This window comes from Arachis stenosperma, chromosome 6 (genome assembly GCF_014773155.1).
Source record: "Arachis stenosperma cultivar V10309 chromosome 6, arast.V10309.gnm1.PFL2, whole genome shotgun sequence".
Classification (NCBI taxonomy): domain Eukaryota; kingdom Viridiplantae; phylum Streptophyta; class Magnoliopsida; order Fabales; family Fabaceae; genus Arachis; species Arachis stenosperma.
In genome coordinates, this window is record NC_080382.1 from 30,966,842 (window position 1) to 30,980,893 (window position 14,052).

At 33.3% G+C, this 14,052-nt stretch overlaps 1 protein-coding gene across 1 annotated transcript; it reads left to right on the forward strand.

Annotated features, from left to right (window-relative positions):
* Positions 1–5,441: 5,441 nt before the first annotated feature.
* Positions 5,442–8,679, forward strand: LOC130936606 (syntaxin-71). Its single transcript, XM_057866699.1, has 9 exons — positions 5,442–5,846; positions 6,051–6,176; positions 6,476–6,635; positions 6,750–6,835; positions 6,943–7,011; positions 7,098–7,142; positions 7,286–7,348; positions 7,433–7,509; positions 8,395–8,679. The coding sequence occupies exons 1-9, from the start codon at positions 5,691–5,693 to the stop codon at positions 8,408–8,410; spliced, it is 798 nt and encodes a 265-aa protein (XP_057722682.1). The 5' UTR covers positions 5,442–5,690; the 3' UTR covers positions 8,411–8,679.
* The last annotated feature ends 5,373 nt before the right edge of the window (positions 8,680–14,052 follow it).

A 14,052-nucleotide genomic window follows, 5' to 3' on the forward strand; every position in this document is an offset into this window, starting at 1 on the left:
GAAAATAAAATAACTAAAGATAACAAATACTAAAGAGGCATTCATGGCAAGGATTGAGAATCAAGATTTTCTATCCTAGTCATTAATCATAACACGATAATTACCAAGAGCTAAGCCTATTACATTATCTCCAACATTGGGAGAAAGCCAAATATGCTTAGTTAACCCCAATCCATAAGTAATGTTAATGGAAATAAGATTAACTAACAACTCTAGATCTCCAATCCAAATTGGGTATTAATGACTCAAGATTGCCTAATTTCTCTTTCCAAGCCAAGAATGCTCAAAATCTACTCTAAACCTAAGCCAAGCATTTTATCAAATACTTGGTATGCATAAAAATTAAAGCATATTAAATTGCAAGAAATATAAAATCTAAACTACCAGGTGCAAGAAAATAACAATAATAACTCAAGCAAGCAAGAAAAGAACATAAAATATCAAATTACATTAAATAAAATTAAACGTAACAAGAGTGTTCATAAACTAAAAAGTGGCTCAAATGAGAAATTAATAAGATAAACTAAGAAAATTAAGGCAATAGAACAAGGGAAGGTAAAAGAACTAGATGAAAATAAGAACTCAAACCTAAATCTAAGATGAAATTAAACTAAAAACCCTAATTTCTAGAGAGAAGAGGGAGCTTCTCTCTCTAGAACTAACCTAAAGCATATTTCCTAAGCTACACTAATTGCTTCCCCCTTCTTCCTTCTTGATTTTGGCTTCAAATACTTCAAAAATCTCCCCCAGCGTGTTTCTTTAATGAGGTCATGTGACAAGTGTCACGCGTACGCGTGGCCTTGCATTCACTACCTTATTTTTTCATGAATTCTCCATCTTGCATGCTTTTTCCTTACTTCTTTGATCCAATCCTTGCCTCCTAATCGCTAAACAAACACATCAAGACATCGAGTGGAATCAAAGTGAATTCAATTTAGGTAATTAAGGGCCTGAAAACCATGTTTTCACTCTTAAGCACAAATTAGGAGAAATTCACAAAATCATGCTATTTCATTGAATAATGTGGGATAAGTTGATAAAATTCACAAAATTCAACACAAAATATACCACAAAATTAGGATTTATCAAGTAGGTTAATGACTTTAGCATTCAGTTCCACTTTCTTCTTGTCGTCGTCATTCCATTCAATTTCCTCCTTTGGAGTCACCACTCCATCAGCACTTGTCTTTGTTAAAATTTTGGGGTCCGCTTACAACAATCTTTCATATGTTGTAGTCGATGGATTGGATGAAGATTTGCATCCTTTTTTTCCAGTAGGCATAGTTCTTCTCGTTGAAGAAGGGAGGCCTGTTGTTTGACTGACCTTCTGTTAGAGCGTAGGCAACTGTAATTGTGGCTAAGTTGTTTGCCATTGGACCTTTGCTCCAAGATGTGAAGCTTGATTATTGAGACATTGGTTCTTAATACTAATTGAAGGTTGCAAAAGGTTTAGAGAAGGAGAGGTTGAACCTATGGCCTTCTTTTACTTTAATAAATTATGCCTTTACTACCCAACTTCAATCTTGATTTCTGTTTGAACTGTGTAGCTAGAAAATTTAAGAGAAAATTTTGTTTTGTCTCATAAATTTTAGAAAACAGAACAGCAAGAGAAAAGAAGAAGTTGACACAGTCATATATTCTGGTTCAGTTGCCTTGTGCAATGCAACCTACATCCAGTCTCCACCATAACAGTGATGGAATTTTTACTATAGTCAAAGTATTACATACACCAATTTTCTAGGATTCACATAATCTTGTATGGACACACAAGTTTCTACCTAAACTTGACTTGGTTATGCTAATACCTAAACTCTTTACACTAAGTGCTTACCCAACTTAGCAAAGGGCACCTCACAGGTACTTGACACAAGATAGAAAATTACAACCAAAGGAAATCGGAATTCACTCTTGGCTTTTCTCTCAAATGTTTCACTCAGTCTTTTTCACTCTTAGGCTTTTTTTCAATGTCTCTCTCTCTCAACCTTTTACCTCTCAAAGACAATACAGAAAGATAGTATTGAAACTGAAATACAAAACTGTAGAACATGAAAGAGATTGATGCAAAACAACCTTTGTTGCTATAAGTTGAATCGGATTTAGCTATCTCTGATGAAACTCTTCATCTTGGAAGAATATTTCTTTTTCTTAGAAACACTGTACAAAACGTTGAACTCTTCACAGGGAAGCTCTCAAACAAACTTAGATTCTGGTTCTCTTTTCTTCCTCAAAATAGAAGATTATTTTTTAGTTTGTCCCTTGTGCTGAGTCACAGCTTAGGTTTTTCTCAAGTCAACTCCTTGAACCTCTCACTTCTCTAGCTTGTCACCTCTCTACCTTTATTTAGCCTCCAAATTAGGGATTTTAAAGCTAGTCCTTTTTGCTTGATCGAAGACCTCAGAGTAGCAAAAAAGAGCTTGTTCAGTGATAAACCCAAATCCAACCCATTAAAACTGTGCTTTGCCTCCAAGTAACTTTGTAAGCCATTGATTTACAACAGTAGAAATTAGAAACCACTTTCTCCAATTATCCCAAAATGGCGTTGCAGAGAAGTGGAGAAGAAGAGAAGAAATTATCTTGCATGTAAATAGAAATAAATCACCTTTATCCTCTGATTTAGCTTAACTTGCTTTAATTAGGGCGATTAGACGTTTGCTTTTGTGATTTACCTTTCTCTTTCTTTCTTCTCTGGTGAATGAACCAGGAAGAAAAAACTCTCTCTCTCTCTCCTTTTCTTCAAGAATTTGACCGAAGCAAGCAACGTGAACATTGTCTTTGGAAAGCTTCAACTTGGGTGAGTCAATTTTGGGCTTAGATTGGCTTTACTTACCATTTAACTCCAATTGATTTCTTTGTTACTTTTACTTGGGCTTAGATTGAAGATGTAGGCAGCTCCTTTTTCCTTATTTCAATTTGTTTGGGCTCCTGCTTTTTTATTTCTTTAGCCTGCAATACTAGCAAAAGCTTATCAAAAAACAATTAGGTGTTTAACCCATTAAATTAATGTTTGTTATCATCATTGTCTCAACATATATTCATATTGAATAGTGTGGTATGCAAAATGTTTGCGTTAGTGGAGGAGTTAGAGCATGTTTAATCTGCACTCACTAATGAGAATAATTTTTGTTAAGTTTGGACCAACTTAATTAAATTTGATTATCTAAAATACTTGAATGTGTAGCAGACCTGATTCACAAAATGATCGTAATCGATTTTATATTCCACTAATCCATCTTTCCCTCTGTCATTTTTATTTTCTTATATTTTATATTTTATTCTATCATTTTTAGTTATTATTTCTATAATTAATATTTTTTGTAATTTTTCAATTTTATTATTATTTTATTATCGTGTATGTTATGTGATTGATTCTATTATAAATATTTTTTAAAATAATCATATTTTTTATTCTTTCTTTGATTAAAAAATAAATTTTAATTATATTTATATATTGATTAAACCTTTTTTTATGTGTATCGCGCCACTAAATATGTTAGTTATTTACTTCTTTATGATACTGGTAGATAATTGATTTAAAAGCCTTTTCACTACAAGAAAAAGCGTGTTTATTGACGGCAAAAATCGACGGCTATTTCTGCCGTCGATAATTTTCGACGGTTTGATATCGATATTACTAAAAAAAATAATTAAAAATAAAAATATTAAAATCGATGGCCTATTCGTCGATATTTTTATAACGCGTTAATTTATTTCTTTATTACCGTCATGGTAGGGTCGAACCAGAAGTCGAAAATAAAATCGACGAATATGGTGTCTATTTTATTATTTTAAATATCGACAACCTTGCCGTCGATAAATTTGAACGGTCTAGATTACTTTCTAAAATGGAATAAACGGTCTAAATTTAATCTATATAATAGACGCCATATGTGTTGTTTTTTTTATATTAAAATCGATGAATATAGCGTCTATTTTATTATTTAAATTATCGACACCTTTGCCGTTGATAAATTTGAACGGTCTTGATTGCTTCCTAAAATGAAGTGAACGGTGTAAATTTAATTTATAAAATAGACGCTTTGTGTATTGTTTTTTTTAGTTAAAATCAACAAATATTCCGTCGATTTTTATCACTAAAAACATATGTTCTCGTGTCCACTCCTGCTTCCAAATTCAGAAACGCAAACTTCTCCAAATTCAAGCTAGGTATTCTTCAAGCTAGGTATCTTTGGTTGACTTCACTTTCTCTTCACCACCGCCTCCGTTCGACACCACCACCGGTGACCACCATCGCCTACCCTCTCTCTCTTCCTTCTTCTCTTTCTTCCCCATTTCTCCATTTCTTCGTTCCTGCGTGCGACACCCCTGTTCGTGGAGTCACCCTCTGTCCGCGTCTTCAAGCACCGACAAGCAACCACTAGCGGCGATGACCTTCTGTGCCACTACGATATCACCACCACCCCGCCGCCTCTCCGTTCTTCTTCCTCCTTTCATCAATGCAGGTTCCCTTCCCCTGTTCCATGTCTTTCTTTTCTTTATTTTCACTGCTTTTTAATTCTGTTTTTAGAAATTTTGGTTAGGCTTAGGTTTGTTAAAACTTGTGTTTCTGAACTGAAATTGTTGTTGGCTGCATCTTTTTGAAATTACTGGATTGAATGTTGCTTAGATTGAATTGAAATTTACTGTTTTGAACTCTGTACACCACATATTCGGAGAAATGCCTGAATGGAATTTTTGATTTAATTTCTATATCTGATCAGCTGGTTTTTTGTTAACTATAACTACAAATTAGGATGAATTTTTTATTTAATTTCTATGTCGAATTTTAATATTATCGACGGCTAAGCCGTCGATTTGATCGTCAATTTTAATGACGCTTCTTATTGTGTTTCGCATATAATATTAGATATATTATCTTTATTCTTATCTTTTTTATACTTTTATATTATAAAATGATACGCACGAAAAATGATAGAGATATTTTCTTTTACAAAAATGCAATTTAGTAATTTTTCCTACCAAATGTAAAAGATAAATAAAAAAATTCGTCCACCAAATATAGTTATTAAATTCAATCCGATCTAGTTGATCCAATAAAAAATTTGATTATCTAATCATTAACTTAGATTGGATCAGCATTTGAATCGGTTAATAATTAATCGGATTAAATTTAGTCAAACTTAATAAAAAATTCGATCAAATATGATTAAAACTGGTTAAAATTAATTTGATCAAATTTGATAAAATTCGATTAAATAAAAAATACTTTTTATTAAATAAATAAAATATATTATTATATAATGTTTAATTATAATTGGATCAATTGATTTAATATGGAATCTATTGATGATAATAATATGATTAATTTGTTTATTGGTTCAATTCTGCTAGCGATAATACCAAACCAAACAAACAACCTTGAAGCCGGAAAAAGAAAAAAGAAAAAAAAAAACCTTGAAGCCGAAAAAAAAACAGAAAAAAAAAAAAAGAGAAAAACGCAAGAGTGAAATGAGCTCTAAACAATTTCGGGGGAAAAACAATTGTATTCACAGTTGCCACAGGCTGGATCGCGAACCCCTTCTTCTTCCTTTCTCAGTTCTCCGAATGCTAACATCCCCGTCCAGCTATTCTGCATCCACCGAGTATAACTACTGACGCCATTTCCAGGAACTCAGATCGGAATTTGATCTCCCAATAGTGGAAGGGAAACATCATCAACAGCAACAGCAGCCATGAGCGTCATCGACCTCCTCACCAGAGTCGACTCCATTTGCAAGAAGTACGACAAGTACGACGTCGACAGGCAGAAGGACGCCAACATCTCCGGTGACGATGCCTTCGCCAGGCTCTACGCCGTCGTCGACGCTGACATCGAGGCTGCGCTTCAGGTCACACACTCTGATCTCACTCTTCTCTATGCTTTTCTTCAGTTTTGTTTTATTCTGAGTTTGATTAGGTTGATTAGGTTTTTGGACTTTGAGTGATTTAGATAACTGTTGGAAGAAACATGGAAATTCACAGTTTGGGGAGTGCTGGATTTTGTGCCCTAATTGCTGGAAAGCTTTGTAATTTGTGGAGTTAATTTTTTGCAGAAAGCAGAACAAGCTTCGAAGGAGAAAGGTAAGGCATCTGCTGTAGCGATTAATGCGGAGATTCGTCGTACCAAGGCTAGATTACTGGAAGAGGTCCCTAAACTGCAGAGGCTGGCTATGAAAAAGGTTGGTCATCATCATTATTAGATTGGAATAATGAAGTGTAGTGAAGCACAAGGTGATGATTTAGATTTATCCGACTCGCATTTAGACTTATCCCCCCAAAATTTGGGAGAGGGGGCAGGTTTATTGTTGTTTCGCTTGTCGCTTTATGTGGTTTCAGTTATTGCACATTAAAAAAAAATGTTTACATAGTCTAGTCTGCGTGCTTCTAAGCTTTTTTGCTTGATCGTCTTCCCCCAACGAACAAAATTCTTAGTAACTTACTGACATGCTGATGTTTGTATGGTACAATCTATTCACAGGTAAAGGGGCTTTCATCGCAAGAATTTGCTGCCCGTAATGATCTAGTTCTTGCATTGCCAGAGAGGATACAAGCTATCCCAGACGGGACCCCTGCAGCACCCAAGCAAACTGGTGGTTGGACAGCTTCTGCATCACGTCCTGAAATCAAATTCGATTCTGGTAATTGGAGTTATCCACGTCTCGTTCTGACACATGTATGTTATTTTGTGTGTGTAAAACTTCCCAACTAATGGTCTTCAATCTCCATATATTTGTGTGACTCATTATTTACAGATGGGCGATTTGATGATGAGTACTTCCAACAAACTGAGGAATCTAGCCGATTTAGGCAGGAGTATGAAATGCGTAGAATGAAACAGGCATGTTACTTTTAGCTGTTAAGAATTTCTCCTGTTGTGTTCTGTGACATATATAATGGAGGTTGCTCTGGAAATGTTTTCATGTCAGTAATATGAAACTTTTTCAGGATCAAGGTTTGGATGTGATAGCAGAAGGATTGGATACCTTGAAAAACATGGCATCTGATATGAACGAGGTAAGATTCCTTATTGCCTTTGTACTTCCTTTATGTGCATGTGATTATTTTTAGTTCCAATTTCAATGTTTATATGCTTGATGCAGGAAATGGATAGACAAGTTCCTCTGATGGATGAGATTGATACTAAGGTGAGTGTCATTAATTTCTGCCTACACCCAGAAGCCTGGAAACTTAAAAGGGGAAAAAAAAAACTAAAAAAAGCTAAAACAAAAGGACAACTAGAATTAGAAAGATGAAGTTAATGTGACATAGTTATTTGTCATCTTTACAGGTGGACAAAGCATCTTCTGACCTTAAGAATACCAATGTTAGACTTAAAGACACAGTGATGCAGGTAATAATCTTTTAGTTGTAGATTTCCATCAGAACCAGTTACAGATTTCTTGGTGAATCTCATGATTTTTTTGTTTTCATCCAGCTTCGTTCCAGTCGAAACTTCTGTATTGATATTGTTTTGTTGATTATAATTTTGGGGATAGCTGCCTATCTCTATAAGTAAGGCTTCTATCTCTCTCTCTGCTAGAACTTGCAAGCACCATCACTCATCTTTCCTTGTGAATTCATTCCCTATTCATTTTTTACTTTCAAAATCAGAAAGTCGGGTGTATATATTAATACTGCTTGTGTGATAGAGTTTTAGTCTAATGTTTTAACTATTTTTCTTTCCTCCCGCTGAATATTAAAAAATTCAAATATCATTTGCTGACCTAAAGTTAAGTCTGTGGTCTGTGGTTTCTTAATGAAAGTATTCATCACATATTCATGTTATGGCTATGCAGCCTTTGCTGAAGACATCACTACATCAGTTTCATAATCTTCCCTCTAGTCATGGCTTCCATCCGGCCTTCGTTTTCTCTACAATAATTATAAATCTTTCTTATACTCTAACTCATGAGTATATGTTTTCTATGTTTATTGTTATTATTTGTAGTTTTTTAAAAACATCCACTTGGAGGGGCTGGAAGTGGATTGTTTATATTTTCATCGATAAAACATTTCACAAAATTAAAAATGATTTTGATGTCGATCTTGCTAATTCATATAGTTTACTGAATACTTGTATTAATCTCTGGTGTGCAATAATAACTCATCTAGTAAAACTAGAAATTTCCTTTCAGTTAGTTAGTAGCTAATTTCTGTGCTAATGACATGAAATCATGAGAAACTGGTAATGATTACTGTTGTATAAAAACTGAATCATTGACGGGTAGATAGTAATCATCTCATGAGAGGGTTAATAATTTTTATGATTTGTTATCTAATCTTAATTTTCTTTAAATAAAAAAAATCATATGAATTTTCTTACTAGTCTTGCTCTTGGATTGGATGTTTCGTTTTGCTTGTTGAGATACTTTACTGATTGCTGTGCTTTTGTTGCAGCGTGCTAAAGAAGTGATCCTGCAAACCAAGGAAAATGGATTTATTCGCATGGCTTACCTGCTTTCATGTATTTTCTTGAGAATATCGTGTCTGATTTGTTATTATTTTTTGTGAATTCTTCGTGCCACTTGAGAGGTAGCTTTGTCCTTTTACAAACAAACTTCTGTATGCCGTTATGATATATCATATATGTGAAATAGTTGCGGATTGTTGTGTATAATTCTGGAATCTGACATTGTACGTGGCTGGCTGATTGGCCCTTGGTATTTCCCCAACTTGTGACAATTCCAATATTTACTTAATTCTTTTAATGAATATCGGAAAACAAAAATCACTGTTACGCACGAACGTTGAAGTCAGATAATTATCCTTTAAAAAAAAAAGTGTTTAACGGAAACTGGGGGTGCTGGAAAGTCCCGTCAAAACGGCAAGGCCGTTTTCTGGCAAAATGTCTTCGCCGATTTCTTCAAAACGTGGTGAGTAGAGAAGAAAGGTGACCACCGGCCAAATTCAAAATGAGAAATGGAAGAAGTCCATATAGTAATTCCTGAAATTTATGAAATTATTCAATTTGGTTTTGATGTTCTAATTTCACTCTAGTAATTTCCTAGATTGAATTCTGAGTACCATAGTAAATTCTAGATGTAGTTATCATGTGCCATGGCAGTTAGGGGTGGTAAAATAGGTCTAAACTTGTCGGACCGGTTCGCATAATCCGTTAAAAAAAACGGGTCGACTGAAAAATTAGGATCGTTAAATAGTAAAAGCTCGTCTAATTCATACCACTTAAACTGCGGATTTTGGCGAGGCGGGATGGGCTTTTCCGTCAGACTTAGTTTTTTTAGTGAAGGAGTATTTTTATAATTTTTTGACTAAAATTTAACTTCCTTCAACATAATTTACAAAAGTATGAAAATAAAAATTGAGTGTTTTGGATTATATTTGTTACTTTAAAGACAATATTTATAATTATGTTTTGAATTATATTTATTTTGTTTTGAGACGGGTTCCCACTTGCCACCCCCTAATGGCAGCCATGCTAGGCCCAATTTGATCCTTGACACCATACGTCCATACCTTACACCTCCGCCACCCTCTGCACCGCACTCTTCTCCCTTAGGCTCTTTCTTGTCACCCCTCTTCTCTCATCCTCAACTCTCCTACACTCTCTCATCCTTCCCCTATCTCCTCTTACAATTCAATTAAACTGTGAGTCAATTTGGACTTTGAAAATGATGAAGAGACTAAGAACAAGCTAAGCATGAAATTAGGAAACGGCAGAAGCAGCCCAGAGGCCGTGATTGAAGAAATTATCTAGAATGAAGGGTGTTCTGCATAAAGGGCACGTGCTCTGATCGTAAGTTCGTAACCCATCCAACGGTCCACACAACTTCGGTGGAACACATACGTACAGTTCGCCAACCGTCAGATCTCATCCTCCTGCTCGAAGTCCGTCAGGAACACGACGCACTTCTCAGGATAAGCATATAATCGATCCAGGATTAGGAACCGTCTTTAGTTAGACCTCTACAAAGTCGGTTTCTGTAATTTTTTTTAATTTATAATTAGATATTTATATTTTTTTTTCAGTTAAGTTTTTATATTATTTTTAAATTTATATTTAATTTTTTGTTAATGTAAAAAATATTAGAACTAATAGAATATTTTTTATAAACTAAAAGTATTTATAATTAAAAATTTAATTAAATTTTTCATCAAATATTTTTTAAAAAAATATTTTATTAATTTTAATATTTTTTATAAAAAAATTTAATTATAAATTAAAAATAATATAAAAATATTTAAAAAAATATATAAATTTTAATTATAATTTTAATAAAATTATAGAAATTAATAAAGTAATTAAACTTAATTTATAAAATGATGAAAAGAAATAGTTTAAAGGAGGCCAATCATGGCAAAAGACTACAAGTGATAAATATACAACTATTTATCATGGGACAAAGCATTGACACCACACCATAATTAAGTAGTCATAGGGCGTTCAAGACATGTCCAAATTTAAAACATATTTTGTCGGATTAAAAAAACGTTATATAATTTTATTTAGGCTTAGTTTGAGTAAATAATCCAATTAAATAGTTTAATTAAATTTTTTTAAAAGAATAGTTTAAATAATAAATATTTATATTAAAAATAATTTATAAATAAGTTATTTTATATTTAAGTTTTTAATTCTAAAAATATTTATTTTAAACGAAATGTAATAAAAAATTTATTATTATGAGAGAAATTTTTTTAACTTCTCTATAAGTTTTTAAATAATTTTTTAAAAAATTGTAATTTAATTTTAAAAATTATACTAAACATTAATATTATTATTTTTTAAAGTTACTACTTTTTTAATTTGTTATACATAATTTTCTATAATCGTATGAATTAATTAATTGGTGAGTTCTCTGGTCGCAGAGTGTTTAACTCAAGATGGTTAAAGTTTAACCGATTAATCTCATGATAATATGTGACAAAAGAAATCACTTCATTGAGTGGATCAATGCTTAGCAACTAAGTTTGAGAGTAGATTACTGCAAGAATGTTTGGAAGATTTTGCACCAAAAATATGAAATGGAAAAAATGGATGAATCTCTCAGAAAATGAAAAAAACAAATGATGTTTATGTTGCCGAATAAATAAAAAAAATATAAAATAAAAATATAAATAGAAGACTCTAATTTTAATATTTATCAATATAATTATCTCACTATAATAATAGAAGTAATTTATATATTTATTACTATTATATATTTATATGTATTAGGAATGTATAAAAGAAAGAGGAGAAAAGTTTTTGTATAAAGAGAGAGAGGTGTTTATTATTCATGTGTGTCTATTCCTTCAGAGTAAAATTCCTATTTATATACATATAAAGGGTCATTTTTTTAAATTTAATTAATTATACAACATCTCTTGATATTCTTAATAACATAGAGAAATGGTCATCCACTTCAGATCCACTTCACACTTATCACAACACACCCCCTTGGATAACCATTTAGGATTATACCTCATTAAAACTTTACTAAAGAAAAATCCAATGGGAAAAAACTTTAGTGAAGGAAAAAAGAGTATAAAATCATTTATGCCTCATTAAAAACCTTGTCAAGAAAAACCCAATGGGAAAAAACCTGACCAAGGAAAAAAGAGTACAGTCTCCCCCTTTTGTCGACATCATTTAACATCTCGAAATCGACAAATCTTAATATGATGTACCAATTTTTCAAATGAGGATTTTGGGAGTGACTTTGTAAATAAATTTGCCAGATTATCACCTGATCGGATCTGTTGGACATCAATTGTTCCTTGATTTTGAATGTCATGAGTGAAGAAGAATTTGGGTGAAATATGCTTTGTTCTATCACCTTTGATGTATCTACCCTTAAGTTGAGCAATGCATGGTGTATTATTTTTAGACAGGAAAGTTAGAGCTATCTTATGATCAATCAGTCCACATGATGACAGAATATATTGGATCAAACTCCTCAACCAAAAACACTCGCAACTAGTTTCATTATCGCTAGTATTTCAGCATGGTTAGAGGATGTTGTTGCAATCGTCTGTTTCGTGGACCACCATGATATAGCTGTACCACCATATGTGAACAGATATCCTGTTCGAGATCTCCCTTTATGTGGATCAGACAAGTATCCTGCATCTGTATAGCCAACTAGTTGTGACTTGGATCCATAGGGATAAAACAATCCCATATCAACCGTTCCATGAAGATATCGAAAGATTTGTTTGATTCCATTCCAATGTCTTCTGGTTGGAGAGAAACTATACCTTGCTAGTAAATTCACCGCAAATGATATGTCAGGTTGTGTAGTATTAGCAAGATACATTAGCGCTCCAATGGCACTAAGATATGGTACTTCAAGACTAAGGATATCTTCATTTCTTCTTTAGAACGAAATTGATCCTTTTCCACATCCAAAGACCTTACAATCATTGGAGTACTTAATGGATGTGACTTATCCATATAGAATCTTTTCAAGATTTTTCTGTGTATGTTGTTTGATGAATAAAGATTCTATTTTTCGTATGCTCGATCTACACGCCGAGAAAAAATTTAGTCTTTCCAAGATCTTTTATCTCAAACTCTTTTTTTAGAGCTTTTATAGTTGTTGGAATCTCTTCAGGAGTTCCAATGATATTTAAATCATCAACGTACATAGCAATAATAATGAATCCAGATGCAGATTTCTTTATGAAAACACATGGGTTGATATCATCATTCTTAAATCCGTTTTTGGCCAGATACTCAATAAGACGATTATACCACATTCGTCCAGATTGCTTTAGACCATATAAGGATCTTTGCAATTTGATTGAGTATAATCCCTGTGAATATTCATTGGATGGTTTAGATATTTTTAGTCTTTCAGGGACTTTCATATAGATATCATGATCTAATGAGCCTTATAAGTAGGCTGTTACCACATCCATCAAATTCATATGTAGTTTATGATATGCGGCTAAACTGACCAAATAACGCAATATTATTGCATCCACTACAGAGAATATGTTTCTTCGTAATCTATACCGGGCCTTTGTAAAAAACTTTGTGCCACAAGTCAAGTTTTGTAGCGTACAACTTCATTTTTCTCATTTCGTTTTCTCACAAATACCCATCGGTATCCAACAGGTTTTACATCTCTCGGTGTACGGACTACAGGTCTAAAGACTTCACGTTTTGCAAGTGAGTTTAACTCAGCCTTTATGACTTCTTCCCATTTTGGCCAATCATTCCTTTGTCGACATTCTTCGACTGATCTTGGCTCAAAATCCTTACTTTCATGCATGATATTTGATACCACATTATATGCAAATATTTAGTCTAATAATTGTCTTATTTTGGTTCCATTTCTCTCCTGTAAAGACATAATTTATCGAGATCTCATCATTTTCACAATTTTCAGGTACCTGAACGTCTTTGGCGTTAAAAATATATCAGAATTTTGGACAACTGCAGGTGTCTTTACTATGTATTTTTCAACAGGAATAATATTTACCTCTTTTCTTTTTCGAGGATTTTTGTCTTTGGAACCGACATGCCTGCCACGCTTCTGGCGTGAACTTGCTTCGGTGGCAATTTGTCCGACTGGGACATCAATTCGAATTGGAGCATTTTTCGCTGGTATATAAGATTTGATTATCCTCTTTGTATCGAAAAATGCATCAAGCAATTCATTTGCTATTCTTTGTGAATGTATAATTTTTTGAACTTCTAGTTCACATTCTCCTGATCGAGAATTTAAATGCATTAAGGATGATGCATTCCAGTTAAGTTCCTTTTTCAGGAAGCTTATTCTCTCCCCCTAATGTTGGAAATTTTGATTCATCAAAATAACAATCCGCAAACCGGGCTTTAAATATATCTCCAGTTTGTATCTCAAGATACCTCACTATAGAGGGAGAATCATATCCAACATATATCCCCAATTTTCTTTGGGGTCCTATTTTTGTGCGAGAAAGTGGTGCAATGGGAACATATATCGCACATTCGAATATTCTCAAATGGGAAATATTTGGCTGCTGGCCAAAAGCTAATTGCATAGGAGAGAACTGATGGTAACTCGTTGGCCTCAAACGAGTAAGTGCTGTGGCATGTAAAATAGCATACCCCCAAGATGAGGTTGG